Here is an 18299-nt window from a genome sequence, read left to right as displayed (position 1 = left end):
CATTGTGTTCACACAGTGGCCAACTGTCTGTGGTAAGCCTACAAGTTGCACCCTCCCGCTCATGTTCCCCAGCAACTGGTACATAGAGAGGCATACTGCCTCTGATACTGGAGGCAGCACGCAGCCATCAGGACTAGTAGCCATTTCACAGATCTTGACCCAGGTCACCCAGATTGTAGGTTACATTGTGAAGTTGTTCAAATGACTGAGGTCACTAAATCTCAAAAGCTTCCACTTCAGCACATTTGTAGGGTTTCTTTTAGTTTCAGTTGCTCTTCCCATTCTTCATGTGTCTTCCTGTTTGCATTCTGTCCAGCAGGCTCTTTCCATGAAACAAATCAGGAGTTCCTTGCCCGAGCCAATTAAAAATGCATTTAGCAGTTGGGGGATACACTACCTCTTGTTACATTAAAGTAATGCTATTGTGATACACCTGACTGTTCAAATCCGTTCTTGGAAGGTGAGATGTGTTACAGGCAGCACCCTCCTGGTTTGTTGCTAAAGATGTGGGTTCCAAAAAAGGGGGAGGACTGGATGGTGCATGCTGCAAGCTAGCCACTGGTAATATATTGGAAAGGGAGTGAACCCATGAGCTAGCCAATATGCTTCTGCTGCATCCTGAATGCTTGCGAGGAGAACGGCTGTGATGAAAAGGAGGGAAGCATTTCTAGGGGAGATTAGAAGGCCTTTAGCATGAGGATGAAGTGGCTTAGGAGAGCTAGCATGCAGGAGTTGGTTTTGGGTGGGTTAAGAGACCCTTGAGCTGAGTTGTGTTTCAATGGAGCCCAGCAAGACCATCTCAGATGCTGGCAGAAGCCTCATGGCATTAGGGGGTGACATCTCAGCTTGTCCTCTCTGCAGTGTGCAAGCTGGTGGAGCTGATGACACTCGTGTAGTGAGAATGAAACTGACAGCTGTTAACCAAAAAAGGCTGCTGCATTAAGGGCCAGAGCATGTCAAGCTTTAGTTAGAGTAAGTGGCTTAGAGATTTTGTTGTTAAATTTATTCCATTGCAAGTGGACCTCTACAGCTTGCACTTGGAGGACTGAGTGATGTAGCTATGGAGAACTAAGCGGAGCAGGTTTGCAAGAATTTCTCGGTGGTGTATACTGGAGAATGGCCTCAGGTGAACTCTACTACCTTTACCAGAAACCATGGGAGCTCATGTAGGCAGCAGTGGGTGTCATTGTAGGAGTGACTGGTCTCCCTCTGCCAACGAAACTGGAGCAAAGTCAGGCACACCATCTGTTTGAGTGCCCCGTTTATCATTGTTGGTTGTTCGTGTCACTTAGTAGGCAAACCGCCCACCCCGAAATCTGCACAATGTCTGTGTGAGTTGAAAGCACAGACTGGGCTGTCCAAGGTGGTTTTCATCACATTTTAAATTGGAACCAATGTGGTTTAGTGGATGAAAAGTGTTGGACTTGAACATGCAAGATCTAGATTAAAAATCTCGCTCGGCAATGGATGACAAAAACTGAGAAGAGCACAGGAAGCTGCTTCATACTGAGTCAGACCATCGATCCATCTAGCTCAATGCTGACAACACTGTCTGGCAGCGGCTCTCTGGGATTTCAGAAAGGAATTTTTCATGCCCTACCTGGACTTGTCAGGGATTGAATCTGAGACCTTTTGCATAGAAAGCATTTGTTTCTATGCAAATGGCTGTTGCAGGGGGTTGATAATTAATAGAATTGCAACAGGGGGAATATAATAATTTCTTCCTCTGCTATGGTCCTCTGAGATTTCCTCCCAACGCAAACAGTAGCTTTGGAACACAGGAAGTTGCCATACTGAGTCAGACCATTGGTCCATCTTGCCTCATACGGTCAACACTGACTGGCAGCGGCTCTCCAGGCAGGAAATGTCAGGGAGCAAACGTGCTCCACCCCTTAGCTACAGCTCCACCTCCTTCAGAGGAGTGATTTACATAAACCATCTTCCACATAAAGGTACCCCAGGGAGAAGGAAATGAATGCTACAGCGGTCCATGTACTATGTCCTCAACACATCCAAATTGCTGTTCAACATGCAGTGTGATTAGTAGAACAACTTCCTGCCTTAATTATAAACTGAACATTGGACCTGGACATGCGACTAAGTGATCATGAGGCCAGCTGTAATGCGTACTCTGTACTGAAACTGTATTTTAGACAAGCTAATAAGTCACTTGGCCAGGGTTACCCAGTGTCTCTCAGCGCTTGTGCTCACTGAGGTGGTAAATTTGTGTCTGGACTGTGCCACTTTGACCGAATACTCATCCATTAAAAAAACCAACATCCTCGCATACAGAAATCTTGTGTGTCAGACAGAAGAGAAGTAGCCTAACCTGCTCCCTGTCATGCCAATTTTCTATGTTCAGGTAATTCTTTTAATAGGGAGGAGCCTTCACTGGCAGTCTGAAGTGGTATAGTCCAGACACAGTTTTACTATTTCAGTGAGAACTTAGACCTAAACCAAAGAGGAATAATAGTGTCCTACCTTACAACGATACACAAGAAAGAAAATAAAGATTGTAAATGTACCATGTAGATAATGTTTTCTCTGTATAAATGACAATTCCAAATATTCCATCTACACTTCCATGTGATACAGGAATAGGACTGTACTGACAGGAGCCAACTTCATTCAATGCCTGAGGGCCACTAAGGATTAGGACCAGGTTCAGCCCCTACTTCGGCATCCAGTGGTGTCCCTAAGGACACCTTTTTACTTTGCTTCCTATAAATGAATGGTTGCCATTCACTCCTATGGGATAACGCAAATAACTGCACCTTAAGACTCTTGCAAGGAGGGGAAAACATCCCCTCCATCCTTAAAATGGGAAACCAAGCCCTTATTGAAAGTTGCATTCTGAATATTATAAGGTCTTCAAAGATTGTTTAGTTCCAAAATTAATGGAACTTTATAATAGGATATTATCAGGAGAGAAGATACCTGAATCATGGGAACATTCAGTGATAATTCTGATCCCAAAACCAGATAAAGATTTGACTAATCCCGATTCTTATAGACCTATTTCTTTAATAAATCAGGATGCTAAAATTTTTACATCTATTATGGCCAAACGACTAAATAAATTTTTGGCAGAATATATAGGAGCAGATCAATGTGGGTTTGTGGTAGGAAGATATATGCATAATTTAGTGGGTAGAGTTTTAAATGTAATAAATGTAATAAAAAAAGCAAATATTAAAGCAGGTATTATGGCATTAGATATTTTTAAAGCTTTTGATTGTGTGAGCTGGCAGGCACTAAAGAGTATTATAGATAAATTGGGATTTGGAAATAAATTTAAAAATGTAATAGAACAGCTATATTCCCAAAATACGGCGGTAGTGGTGGTAAATGACGGACTTACTGAAAAGATACGACTAGCCAGAGGAACAAGACAAGGATGTCCGCTCTCGCCGGTCCTTTTTGTAATGGTTATGGAAGTTTTGGCGAAGGCACTAAGGGAGGATAAAGAATTAGAAGGAATTGGAGAGGTAAGGGAAATAAAGCTAAACATGTTTGCGGATGATACTTTATTGACCATTAAGAATCCATTAAGAAAATTAGAAAGAATTAAATATCAGTTGAGGGAATTTGAGGAAATTACAGGGTTAAAAATAAATTGGTCTAAATCAGAGATGATGTTGTTTAACTATACTAAGAAGGAAGAAAAGGATTGGGAATTTAAGGGAATGGAATTGAAAGTTAAGAACGAGATTAAATATTTGGGAATTAAAATTACAAAAAATCTAGAGAATTTAGAAAGGGAAAATTTAACGAGGTTAAAGAAGGAGGTACTAGAGAAATTGGAGAAATATAAAAGATTAAATTTATCTTGGTTTGGGAGAATAGCTTTGATAAAAATGAAGATATTAGCTAAAATTAATTTTGTATTTAGGATGCTACCTATAAAAATATCAGAAACCGAGATAAAAAGTTGGCAAAATATTATTAATAAATATTGTAATGGAGAAAAGAGAGCAAGAGTGAATAAAAATAATTGGTACCTAAGCCAAAAAAAGGGGGGAATGGGTCTCCCAAACATAAAATTATACTACGTAGCAAATAGATTAAGACATGTTGTAGAAGCAATTATGGGAGTAGGAGATTTATATTGGATGGAAGAAAAAATCATAAGTAAGGTAGAGATGAATCTGGAGAATGTTTTTTTTAAAGATGGAGGAAGAAAGTGGGTTGGAAGTATAGATAATCCACTCCTGAGGACTCAATGGGAAATTTGGAGTAAATTTAAAGGGAAGCTGCTTCCGAGCAACTCTCCCTTAGCACCGATAATAATGTTAAAGAATTTCCCAGAGGATCTAAAGGGCAGATTATGTAAAATATTAAAAGAGAAAAATAAAATAAAATTAAAGGATTGGGTAAGAGATATTAAAACAAGAGAAGATATGGAAAATTTGTTAAAGGAGAAGAAGCTATCTTGGCTAGAATATGGTCAATTAGAACAATGGAATAAAAAGTGGATTAAAGATAATAGAATGTGCAGAAAGATGACGAGGTTTGAAGAATTAGTAGTAAGTAAGGAGAAAGGAAAAGGAGGTAGTATAGTTTCAAAAGGATTAATGAGTGAAATATATAAAATATTGTTAGAGAAGGAGTTTAGAGAGAATATAGAGAAAATGATTTGGGAATCAGATTTGAAGATACAAATAGGGCGACAGAGCTGGGAGGGACTATGGAAACAAAGAGTGTTGAGAAGTTTATCAGTAAGAATAAAGGAGAATTATTTTAAAATTTTATGGAGGTGGTACCTAACCCCGGTTAGATTGAATAAGATAAGTGATCAACATTCAGCAAATTGTTGGAGAGGATGTGGGGAAAAAGGAACGTATTTACATATGTGGTGGCAATGCAAATATGTACAAAGATTATGGAAGATGGTGTTCTCAGAAATTGAAGAAATAGTGGGAATGAAAATAGAACAAACACCAAAAATAGCATTGCTGTCACTATTTGAAGATATAAAGTGTGGAAAAGGAACTATAGAGCTGATATCGAGTTTGTTGGTTGCAGCACGATTGATGATAGCTAGGAACTGGAAGATCCAAGGGGAATATTCTATTGAGGAATGGTATAAAGTAGTATGGGACATAGCCATTAATGATAAACTGACATGCAATATTAAGTGGAGAAAAGGCGTAACTAAAATAAATGAGTTCGAAGGAATCTGGAAACAGTTCCTAGTGTTCGTGTTTACTAAGGGAAGTGGGAAACCACCAGCAGAAGAAATGATTAGATTTTGGACTCAAGAATGATCCCGAGGTGGGGGGTGCACTTTTATGTTAAGAATGAAGATGTTGTAGTGTGATAAGGCATATGTAATAGTTTTTGATATTTGTACTCAACAATTATTCAATATGTATGCAGCAGATATTTGATGTATTTTTTTTCTTATTGTGTTTGTTTCAGTTATATTTTGGAAATGTTTATCTATGTTTATATAGTGTTGAAAATGAATAAAAATTATAAAAAAAAAAAAAAAAAAAGAAAGTTGCATTCTGTAAGAACATAAGAAGAGCCATGCTGGATCAGACCAAGTTTCCATCTAGTCCCGTATTCTGTTCACACAGTGGCCAACCAGCTGTTGACCAGGAACCCACAAGCAGGAAATGAGTGCAATAGAACCCTCCCATCCATGCTCCCCAGCTACTGGTTCATATAGGCTTACTGCCTCGGATACACATAACCACCATGACTAGTAGCCATTAATAGCGTATAAGAATTTATTTAAACCCCCTTTAAAGCCATACACATTGGTGGCCATTACCACATCTTGTGGTAGTGAATTCCATAGTTTATATGCTGTGTGAAGAAGTACTTCCTTTTATCTGTCCTGAATCTCCCCCAATCAGCTTGATGGGACAACCCAGGGAGCGAGAAAAATGTCTCCCTATTCACATTCTTCACACCATGCATAATTTTGTACTCCTCCATCATGTCTCCCCTTACCCTCCTAATAATCACACCCTCCCTTTCCCCCCTTCCTTTCCTCCTTACACCCCCACCCACAAAGCCACTGTCATAACAATGGATGTTTTGCTAATTATTAATAACGAATTGTCCAGTTATCATGCAGTCAGCCCAACAGAGGTGTTCCCAGGACCGTTAACCCTGGGCTTCAGCGCCTTGCAGCAGTTGCTTCTCACAAAGTGGAGAATTTACATGAACACCCCCTTTATGGGGCAGAAGACGACTCCCCCCCTCCTCCCCACAATCCCCAGCTTTCATTCCCAAGCCACAGATTTGCACTGCCTTGCTCTGCTGTGACATTGCAGCCATCTCCATGGCAACCCATTGTACTGTTTGAAAGGGTGGCTGGCGTGGTGGTAACTAGGCAAATGCGATAGGAACACATCCGTGAACGTTTGCTTGGGCAGACTCTAGGAATCCACTCCTTCATCTCCTCACGTCTCCTTCTAATATCCATATAAGCGTCCTCACCTGGAGTGTGTAGAGCTCCGGGAAAAAGCTTCCCCGAGCGCTGCTTCGCCATGTACCACACGACACCTCCCATCTTGCATTGGTTGAACAAAAACATCCTTCTGGACAGGAAATTGGAATGACCTGGTGTGACAAATGTGTGGCGAAAGTGCTTCGCCCATTGGATCAGACTCATTTTCGGGGGGGAGGGGTGCTATTTCCTAGCATAGCTAGAGAGGCACAGAAGTGCAATCAGTATACATGGACTTATAACCAGTGTTGTTTGCACTGCGTGGAGCGTACAATTCACCATCTCGAGAATTGTAACTTTTTGTCCTTTCTTTTTAAAAGCAAATTTCTAGACCTTAGGGTAGTAAAAATAGGTTTGAAAACTGTGGGCAATGGCTGGTGAAATGTCAGAAGCCAGGGATCATAGAACCATAGAGCTGGAAAAGACATCAGAAGTCATCTAGTTCAACTCCCTGCCAGTGCAGGAAATCTCTTACTGCAGCATTGACAGATGATCACCCAGCTTCCACTTAAACACCTCCAATGAAGGAGAGTCCACCACCTTCCAAGGCAGTCTGTTCCTCTGTTGAACAGCTTATACCACCAGGAAATTCTTCCCCATGTTCAGTCAAATTTGAACCCATTGGTTCTGGTCTTACTCTCTGGGAGGCTGTCTTGCCGGCAGTGGGTTGTCCCTGCTTTCGGGAAACTCCTGCACTTCCGCTGCTTTGGGGTGGCAGTGGGTAATCCCGATGCAGGAGGCAGCGTGGGCTTTCTGGTGACCATCCAGCTCACCGGCCCGCCCCCTGGCCTCTGCCTGGGCTTTTGGTGACCAATCAGGAGTCACCATCCACCCAGGAATGCCTCCGCCTCCACGCTGGAGTGAGATCAGAGGGCAGAAGGTCCGTAGTCACCTAGCTCCAAGCATAAAAAGTCAGGGTAGATGCCTGACTTCTGTAATGCTCAGCTTCGCAGGAAAGCCCTGCAGTGGCTGCTGCATTGTATAACTGACACAGTGCCACTGTGCAGCCACTGCGGGTTTTTTAAAAAATGTATAGACCGCCCGGAGAGCAACAGAAAACAAATTTGCTCCATTATCTATGTCATAGCCCTTCAGATATTTGGAGATATGAGGAAGGGTTGATGTAGGTGTGTGTGTGTGTGTGTGTGTGTGTGTTTGTCTGTCTGTCTGTCTGCATAGAGCTGGTCAAGGCATAAGTTTGCTTGCTATGTATCTCCTTCCCTTTCCACATGGCTTGCAGAATTGAATAATTATAGCAGAAGTGGTATGGATTTATTCCCCCCCCCCCCAATAAATCAGGGGTGGGAAACTTTTTTGCTTTCCTGTTTAGGGCCACATTTCCTCAGGGGTACTCTGTCAGACTCCACATGCTAGTAGTGGGCGGAGCTGAATCCAGTGGTGGGTTGGATCAGAGCACCCATTTTATTGCTTTTGCTCTGCATGCTCTCACTCCTTCTCTCTTGCCAGATGTCAGAACTGCTCAGTTGCAGAGAAAATTTTAAATTAGGCCTAGGGCCACATGAAATTAGGAATAAATGATAGCAGCTACAGGTTTTAGCTTTCCTTGGTGTGTATTTTTGATTAACAAGCAAAATAAAATAAGGAATATCTGGGACTTCCCAAAAAGTAGGCACAATGCCAGTCCGTAGAAGCTCTGTTTGTTTTGCTGGATCACGCAATATGAAATTGGTGCCTGCTCTGTTGCAAATCTGTTCCCTGATAATGCCTATGTGTGGTAATTGCAATTTACGTGGTATCTGACACAGTTTTAAGACTCTGTCCACTTTCTGCAGTGAAGCAGAGGAAGAGTTTTAGGTCTCTCCTTGCCAAACAAGCCTCTCGCCACCAGCCAACCTCATGTGCCCCCTTAAGGCCCTTTTTTCCTATCATGTTGGTTGGAAGAGACATGCTAGGCATGTCAAATCTCTCCAGTCCCCAATTAATCCCTTTCCTATTAATGCTTATTAAAAAGGCTGTTTTCATTTTCAGTCTGCCAACTTCAGATCTATGCGTCAGAGCCTTTCTATATGCAAACGATCCATTAACGCGCAAGGCTGGTTGCTCAGAACTCGCTGACTCTAATACACAGTAAAAAGGAAAACCAGGGCTCAGAGTTTGGTTTGATTTTATTTTAGGCTGTGAGAAAAACCAAGAACTCAGGAGGTGAACTGGGCGATTTCTATTTAATATTTATCATATTGCTATGAAGCTTTGGAAGTGTATTTCTCCAAAATGTGGCTATTTGAGATGAAGAGGGAGATTCACTTTATCAGGTTTCTCCCCCCACTTTTTTTTAATACACCCTGGCAGATACCCTCAGAGCAGTTTGCAATAATAATAAAAATACATCCCTCTCCCCCAAGCAACAGTAAACTAACAACAAAAACAATAAATACAATAATGAAAATATTAAACATTATTAATCTAGAAATACTAAAGATTGAGTTTAATAATCAAAGCACCAGATTAGAAATTAAGGGTGCAATCCGATGCATGTTTAAACAGGAAAAAGTCTGACTCCTACAACCATTGCTGGGAGTTGTAGGACTTTTTTCTGTCCAACATAGGATTGCGCACAAAATGCCTGCTGGAAAAGGAAGAGCCTGGGGTCGAAACGTATATGGAGAAGATGTCAGGCGAATCTCCCAGGGAAAAGCATTCAACCGGGGGCGGGGGGTGGGAGTACAGAGAAGACTCTTTCCCTGGTAGCCACCCGTTGTACCATTGCGGGTGGCAGTACCCAGAGTAGAGCCTCCAAAGACAATCTTAGCAACCAGGCCTGCAAACTGACTGGCAGCCAGTGCAGTTGATGCAACATTGGTGTAATGTGTTGGAAAAAGCTAGTCCCAGTAAGCAACCTTGCTGCTTTATTTTGCACTAACTGATGTTTCCGGGGCCAGAAAGCAGGATATAACACTATGGAAGTGGTTTGAAAATGGTACATGGAAGGTGTCATGTGCCCCAACAGTTGTTTGCGTACTTCAATTCTGTCATAAAGCAGTAGTGTAGATCCTGCCCTGGACATCTTTAGAGGTAGCCCCACCATCATGGGGTCTTAGGCTTGGCTGGGGGCAGAAGAGCCACCGTGATGCCATTGATAGCCAGTCTTACTTTCTGAAATTGTGATCCCTAAACATAAGAAGAGCTGTGCTGGATCAGACCTAAGTTCTTCTGAGTCCAGCATCCTCTTTCTAATCAGAGGATTCTGGGAAGCCATAAGCAGGCCATGAAGGCAACAACCCTCCCTTGGATTTGGCCCCCAGCTGCTGGTACTCAGTGGCTTTCCATTGCTGAGGATGGATAGTCACTGAAGCACTGAGAAAAGGATCAGCAGAGGGCTGTGGAGGCCCAGTAAAGCATTATAACTGTACCAAGTATGGAATGAAAGGAGGGGTAATGTAAGATGGACAATGTAGAAATGGAGAGACAGACAGTGTAGTATAGTGGTTAACCATATACTACCACTAGGTAACTTTGGGCTTGAACTGATTCTCAGCCTAACCTACCTCACAAGATTGTTGTGAGGATAAAATGTACATTGCTTGGTCTCCTTGGAAGAAAGGCGGGATATAAATGTACCCAAGAAAGAAAGAAAGAAAGAAAGGTAGGTAGGCTCTGGAACGTGAATAACACCTTGCCCAAAGTGGCCTGGGCAGCTTCTCGGCAAGTTAAGCAAATGAGAAAGAAATATTAAAAAGGGGAACGAGAAGAGAATGTGATGGTTTGAGCAGATTTGCACATATGGATATCATGGCGAAGTCTACAGTTTTTGCTTCCATGCCTACAAATGCATATCCACGGGGTTATTTACAGTAAAACACTTAGCAGAACTGTGCTAAAGAAAAGCAGCTAACAGGAGTGTTTTTTGGCAGCATGATATGATGCGGTGTGTTACCTAAAACGACCCCTTCAAAAGCACACCTTTATGTTTCTGCAAGCTGCACCATTTGTGAAAAGGGGCTTTACCAGAAGGTCTTCTCCTCCTCCCTCTCTCTGGAACCTTGCATATTTTTCTGTCCTGGGGAGGGGTTTGATCTCCCAGGTAGGTAATCTTGTTAGATACAATCCTATTACCCTACTAGTACTTCCAGTGGGCCAGTCTCATTAAGAACTGCTCTGCTCCTCACCTGTATCCACTGCTGTGGAAATAAGCTTTTGTCTGATGGACCGGGCTGCCCCTTCTTGGTGGAGGGCTGCCCCTTTGCTGTGCTAGGGAAGCCTCACATTCATGGAGATGTGGGGCCAGCTTCCTTCTTGCCGGAGGCAGAGAGGTTCAGTCTGTGCTTGCAATCGGGCAGATGGTAGTTATCCTCACGGTTATCTTCCTTTTTTGCTCTTTCTGTTCCCTCCCTTTTCTTCATTCCCCAATGTCAAACTTTGATTGTTAAGCTCCTTGGGGGCAGAAAACTCTCTTCTCGTTTTATTTATGTTGTCAGCTAACACATACATTGATGGTGCTATACTGTGTTGTGTGATTGATATATGGTTCAGGCTTGGCATCTGCACCAGGTATCCCAGGTCCCAATCTTTGCCTCCCTGGAGAGCTAGACATTGGCAGGTCTTGTCTCTTGGTGGAGATGCAATAGGCTTTCACTGCTGTCCTGCACATGATTTAGATTGCTTAAATCCTATTGATCAGAATTGCTAGAATTACGAGAACTAGGAGCCTCAGGGATAGGCTGAAATGACTGTCCCTAATTCACCAACCCATTTGCAGATGGTGAATCAAGGGCGGCTGCTTTGGCGGTTGTGATTCACCTCCTCCCAAACAGTCTTAAGGGGAGGGGGTTACGATGCCAGTGGGCAGGGGGATGTTTACCTGTTCTCCCCCGCCCCTGCTTTTTCTCTCCCCAGCCCCCTGCCTTTTAAAATAGTTGTTAAAGCTGCTGGCTTTGCTGCCAGAGTCAGTGGTGTGATAGTTACTACTGCTGCACCAGTAGCAAGGATGTTAGGCATTAGCAACAATTAGCAGCAAGAATAAATTCAGTGCAAATTCAGGCAGCACATTAGCAGTTCCTAATGTGACCAGTGTGCATCAAGCAAGAGTAGAGGCCACTGGATGGTTGGAAACAGGTTTGGTTCTTTGCTCTCCTGCTGCTGCCACAACCAAGGGTGATTTGCTGTGTAAAGGAGACTGCTAGTTGCACATGACCTTATTAATTTATTTATTATATCACCTCCAAAGCCGGAGCTCTCTGGGTGTTTTGCAACAATTCATAAAAATACATCAATATACCCAAAATGCAACACGATCAAAACAGTCTAAAAAAAAATTAACACACAAAAGTCAAAACAATTTTAAAGAAACAATATTTTTCCTAATAGACCTGATTCAAAACAGGACACATAGATGCCCATCATATATCGTTAAATGTTTGGGAGTAGAAAGCAGTCTTTACCTGGCACTGAAAAGATAACAGTGTCTACTCTGGGCAGGCCTCATTCCATAGCCAGGGGGCCACCACTGAGAAGGCCCTCTCACTTGTTGCCACCTTCGAGCTGCCCTTGGAGGCAACACTCGGAGGAAGGCCCCAGGTGTTGATCGTAGTGTCTGGGTATGTTCAAGTCTGTAGAGGCTTTCAGTCAGGTATTGTGGTCCCAAGCCATGTGAGGCTTTATAGGTTAAAACCATATTGAATTGGGCTTGGAAACATACTGATAACTAATGCAAGCGGGCCAGAATTGGTTGTATATGCTCACCAGAGGCCTTCCTTTCCATTTTGCTTAGGTGGGTTGTGGTCTGCTTAACTCTTCTGGCAGTGCTGCTAAGGTGGAATAGAAAAGGCTGAGGGGGCAGGGTTGGAAGAAAATGGAGAATGGGGATAGGGTGGGGAATTCTGCTCTCTTTTAGACCTCGGGTGCAGAACTCCAGCCTTTGGGCATAAGCTGGCCTCTCTAAGCCTCCTTGGATTCCTCCAAGTCTTGCTCCCTGGAAGATTCCCCTATCTCTGATCTGAGATCTCACTGGGGATGTTAGCAGCAGGGCACTTGGCTGCTGCCACTGTTTTCAGTGTCAACAGAGCCTTTCATTGTGTGGCAGTCAAGTCCATTTGCGCACCGCCTGCTGTCTCCATTGAGACAACAAGCAGCACACAAACTTTGGGGACTCAGCCTGCACTGGGAGGAGCGGCTGCTTTCCCCAGTGCTGGCCAAGTCCTTTTCTCCATGCTGAGAAACTGAAAATGGGCAGGGAGCTGAGTGATGATGTCAGTGGCCGTGGCTCTACCCACTGATGTCATCTGGCTCTTGGAGGGCCTGGTGGGAGCAATCTGGACCCCCTACCTCATATTTGTTCTGCACTTCTGCTTTTAAACGTTTAAATATGAAGAAGTTTGAGGAGCAGCTGATAAACAGTGTAGGGATGTGGCAGCAGTGCTGTTTTCTGAGGTTCTTTCCTGAGCCGAAATGCTTTTGTGGTGCCTTTAGGAGAGTAAGAGGGTGTGCAAGATGGGATGAAGGCACAGGCCAGGTTGGAGCCACCCCTCGTTTGCACAAAGGTTACGAGGATTGCAAACTGATAATCTGGCACCTCTGCCATTAACTTTAATGGGATTTAAGGCTAAGCAGCCTAACTGTGTGCAGGATTGCAGCTTTGGTTTGCTGTCTGTTCCTTGAAACCAAAGCTACATACTGATATCCATCCAAGGCATTTATTCATCCAGACACAAGGCATCTTGGAGGGGCATAGAATGACTCCATCAGAGAGAGGAGTCTGGTATGGGGTTAATACCATGCTCTCCAGCTGAGTAGGATATCTTTGACCTACAGCCTCCTCTCACTGCTCTCCATCACAGGAACAACATCTCAGATCCAGGCGAGGGGAGTGATGTGCAGCAAGATGAGAAGCCAGGACCAATGTGTGACAGAGTATCTGAAGTCCAGTTTTTCTTGTCAGATCTGTATCAGTCACCCCTTAAAATTAGGTGTGAGGAACAGACATAATGCTGGACAGGCAAAATGTGTTTTGATATTTGAGGTGATGTCAGCTTTATTTTTCAGTGTCTTGGTGTAAACTATGTCCCCACTGCAGGCAAAGCTATATGAGAGAGAAATTTCTGTCAACAACAAAAGCCTTAAAATATATTGTGATTTTGACCCTATGGATAATAGAGACCCCCGTTTTTGTGGAATGAAACTGGACCAGTAACGTGGAGGATGAGCATGTTTGTGGTAAAAGCTGTAGCCACTTCTCCTGTGGAGAGGGGGGAAGAACTGCCATGATGTATTTGTGTATGGCAAGTCATTAGATATGGCTACAAATACATAATTATTGGATATTTGATCTTAACATTAAACTTTTAGAGAAGCTCCTTAGAGCTGCTTCAGTATAATATTAATAGTCAACTGGGTGAGCTTGGGTGTAAATCTTCCTTGTGATAATTATGTTATGAAGAGCCTGCTGCCTCAGTCCTCTCTTTTTAGACTGAAGGGGATACTGAAAGGCCCCTTGTACAGAGTAATGCAACTCTAACTGCAACATTCATGTATAAGTATATGTACTGGGAGGAGAGTCTAATTTACCTCAGTAGTTTCTGAGTAAAGGTCAATTTGCAAGTGTGACAATGGATGCCTACTCAGGATCTTGTCATTCCGCTTCCCACAGGTTCTGTTTTTAAACGAAAGATGAGTTTCTTACTCCTGGCGTAAAGGCAGACCTGCATTTTTTTCCTGTTATTGATATGCTTCAACATGGGATTTGACTGTGGGTTTTTTGTTTCTTTCTTTCTTTCTTTTCTAGGTCCTCATTGACTTGTCCTCACTGTCTAAAGCAGAGCAACACCTTTGACCCCTTTCTGTGCATCTCGTTGCCCATCCCCTTGCGTCAGACCAGGTATGTTTACTCATGTTTCACTATCCCTAGATCCTAACTAGGGAGGGATGTAACCATCTATTTCCAGTCTGTGTAATTTTTACATGGGTTCACTCATATGTCCGCTGTGCTACATTTCTGCATTATAAAAACACGTGCACACATAAAAATTCACATTCAAATACAATTTTTAAAATATATTTTCTCTCAAAATACGCATTTCTAAATGCATTTTCTCTCTCAGTGTGCACTTTAATACATATTTTGATGTGTTTTCTTGATCCTCAAGTTGCATCAGAACATTTGGGCAGTGCAAAATATAGTGGATAACTAAATTTCGATCCAGACAGTAGTCTAGCAGGTGAGGAACATGTCAGTTCATATTGGAATTTGCAGAGAAAGAATTAGAATTTGCATTGAGAGAATTCCTCAAGCATTCCTTGTCCTGCCTTAGGAGCTTTCTTTTGTCTCAGGGCTAGCGAGTTACCCCTTCCCCACTCCAGCCAAACCTTGACTGTTTTGTTCAGGCGGATTTCCTAGCTAGCCCCATTTTAGGCAGGTTAGGAAGCCTGCATCTTGCTTGCCTTCCTTGAGGAGAAAGCAGCCTCTCTTTAACCGTAAACCACTCAGGGAGCTTCGGCTATGGGGCGGTATATAAATGTAAATAATAATAATAATAATAATAATTAATAATAATAACAACCAGCACTAGCAAGCAGCCGCCTCTCTTCCTGCTGGAGGTGAAAGGCAGCTGCAACCGTTGCCCACAGGGGACGGCTCCATTTACTTGTGCTTTTAGCTATCTCTGAGGGTTCTCATCCTCCTCAGGGCAGAGGGTTGTCTCTGGACAAGTTGGCACAGGGAAGAAGCGTAAACAAAGAAGCTGGAAAGTGGGGAAGGGGGGGTTGGATGCCCACCAGGTTAATTCCCGGTTGTAAAGTTGGTGCCAGGTCGTGTTGTGAACGAGGGCAGCACTCCCTTTAGTGTGATGGCAAGGGACTGCTTATAGCAGCTAATGCAGGCAGAATCTGTCCTGTGGAGATTGCAGATGAGTAAGTATTCAATTCCCCTCCAGCTAAAGACTTGCAGTCACAGTCAATCACTACCCTCCAGCGATCATATTTCTACTTCTGCATGCTGTGACTGATGCCGGGTGCCAGCCCTTGTAGCTAGAGGGCTTACCCAGGACTTTGGCAGGCCACTCAGAGCTCCCGTTTGTCAGTTGTTACTGAGGCAAAGGAGAGGAAAGTGTATGCACAACCGTGCTTTACATTAAACAAAACCTGTTTCGTTATAAATCTTAATTTTATTCCTATGCAAACTCAATTGACTCGATTGATTGATTGACTGAAATACCCCAGAATATCTTGACGTTGTGAGCCAAGTTGGTTGGCTCAGGGTCACAAATCTAAATTGACAGCCTCAGAAACAAATTCACTGCATCCGCTGGAATTTTCAAATGGAAAGTTTCAGGATCATTATGGATTGTCAGATTACACTGGGGCTTTGTGATGGCTTTATTGTATTTTATTATGTATTTGTAATTTTGGAGTTACGATGATTTTTAATGTTGTTTATATTTTCGACTGTTTTATATGGGATGCTAACTATCCTGAGTTCCTTGCATGGGAGGACGGGATATAAATCAAATAAATAATATTAAATAAATAAATAAATAAATAAATAAATAAAAATGCTATGGGAGCTTCATGTTTGGAACAGGGGGATAGATTGCTGCTTTATGCTGGATGCCCAGGTAGCTGCCCCCTCGAAGTCAGTGCACATGCCCTAACAATTTCCCAGGTCTGTTGATATTCATAGTTTTCTCAGTGGGCATGTTCAGGCAACACGCTAAGCCATGGTTAGGCCGCTAACCCTTCTACAGTAAATGTTTAGCGAGTGTGTTTAAACCGTGGTTATGTAGCCCCCATTAGGAATGGTTCACATGACATGCTAAGGAATGGTTCACATGACATGCTAAGCCATAATGTTTAGCTCAAAACACTTAACCACCATGGCTTAGCATGTCTCTGGAGAGGCCACCAGTGAGGGAGGAAGCAGCAGCCAGGGACCTCTCCACCGTGCCTGGGTCCAGCTCCAGCTGAGAGCCCCCTCCCTCCTGCTGTCATCTGTAACTGCTGAACTTTGCAACTAAGATTGTAGTGCCTGAATTTGCTTTCCTTTTCCCCCTCCTCCTCCTCCCTCCCAGTCCCCTTTCCTTTTGTGTCATGTCTTTTAGATTGTAAGCCTGTGGGCAGGGACTGTCAAGAAATACTTTTGTAAGCCGCTGTGAGAGCCTTTTTTGGCTGAATGGCAGCATAAAAATCCTTAAATAAAAAAAATAAAAAAATGTCATATGAACAGGGTCAATGTCTTGCAATGACCTCAGTTCATTGCAACCCACCACTGGGAATTTTGGTCTCAGATCCTCTTTCAAGAACAAACTTTCTTTTCGGTGCTGAAGGGCCCCAGAGCTATTCTCCCATTCTCCCATTCAGAGGTGTCTTGGTCAAGCTTGTGGACAGAACAGCAGGGGGCTGGAGACCTGTCTTGCTGGCTTCAGCAGCACCACAAGATGAGTAAGAAATAGCATCAGAGCAAAAGCCTTTGGGTTGGAAATTGCTACTTTGGCAGCTGTTTATGCGCAGCAGGGAGCCAAGGGCCTACAACCAGCAGTGCCTCAAGCTGTTTTTCCCCTGAGCCTACAGCCTTCAATGGATGCATCCCAGGGATGTCAGAAAGCTAGAAAATGAGAAATTGGCAGCATTAAAGTGAATGGCACCCTCAAATTCCCAGGTCTTCAGCAATATAGACCAAGAAAAGCAGAGTCCTCATCTCATTTTAGGCCAGCTTCTCTTGGTATTGGTTTGTATAAAAGATTTTGAGTTACACAGAACTCTTACTTAGCTAGGATCAGAAGACTTTTCAATTTCTGTGGGGTGGGGGTTATCGGCTGAGCCACAGAACAGTCTTGGGGCCTTCTTCCTGAAACCCCCCCCAAATATGGTTAGTAGATAATGTAGCATATTTAAATACATGAAATATTGCCATAATAAATATATTATATAGCTTAGGATTTAGCACCAATGATGATATATTCATTAATAACCATGAATGTCAATTTACTAAATAGGCATACCTACCTACTTTAACGGAATGCAAAAAATATTTTACAATCTCTGGAAATTAGGAATTATCATATAAACATTATTTACAGTGACTAACATTAAGAGCAGAAATGATCAAGCTTCTACATATTTCAAACAATAATCCTTTATCAAAATAATGAATGAATCATCTAATACTTAAACCGGTAGCCTACATGAATAACTTCCTTGCTTTTATTTTGACAAATACATATCAAAATTATCAAAAGAGATTTGTCAAACAAGCTTACTTTCTGCTGAGAGCAGTTTTTATATATTTAGTTTTATTAATTTATTACATTTCTGTACCTCCCAATAGCCAAACCTCTCTGGGTGGTTCACAATTAAAACCATAAAATACAGATGATGATGATGATGATGATGATGATGATAATAATAATAATATAAAACTTTTAAAAGTTTAAAACAACACCAGTGTAAAGGTGTGAAAATGCAATAATGGTTTTAAAAACAAAAACTGAAGGTTTTTGGCACTGAGAAGACCACAATGTAGGTGCCAGGCAAGCCTTTCTGGCGAGGACATTCCACAAGTGGGATGCCACCACTGAAAAGTCCCTCTCCTTATTACCCACCCACCTCACTTCATTTGGTTGGAGCACCTTGAGAAAGGCCTCTGAAGACTATTTTAGGATCCAGGCAGGTATATATGGGAGGAGATGATTCTTCAGGTAATCTGGCACCAAGCCATTTAGGGCTTTAAAAGTTAAAAATCAACACTTTGAATTGGAACCAAAAATGGACTGGTAGCCAGTGTAGATCACAAAGAAGTGACATAATATGTTCCTATCAAACAGCGCTGTTAACAATCTTATTTCCCTATTTTGGACCAGCTGAAGTTTCTGGAACATTTACAAAGGAA

At 42.7% G+C, this 18299-nt stretch overlaps 1 protein-coding gene across 1 annotated transcript in view; it reads left to right on the top strand.

Moving 5' to 3' along the window:
- The window catches only part of USP43 (ubiquitin specific peptidase 43), a 117870-nt gene that overhangs the window by 40754 nt on the left and 58817 nt on the right, over window positions 1-18299 (top strand). Inside the window, exon 5 of the mRNA XM_063121525.1 lies at window positions 14202-14294. Coding sequence (XP_062977595.1) covers window positions 14202-14294 — 93 coding nt within the window. The remainder of the gene's footprint in view (window positions 1-14201; window positions 14295-18299) is intronic.

This window comes from Elgaria multicarinata, chromosome 3 (genome assembly GCF_023053635.1).
Source record: "Elgaria multicarinata webbii isolate HBS135686 ecotype San Diego chromosome 3, rElgMul1.1.pri, whole genome shotgun sequence".
In the NCBI taxonomy this organism is placed as follows: domain Eukaryota; kingdom Metazoa; phylum Chordata; class Lepidosauria; order Squamata; family Anguidae; genus Elgaria; species Elgaria multicarinata.
This window is presented reverse-complemented; position numbering and strand designations above follow the sequence as displayed.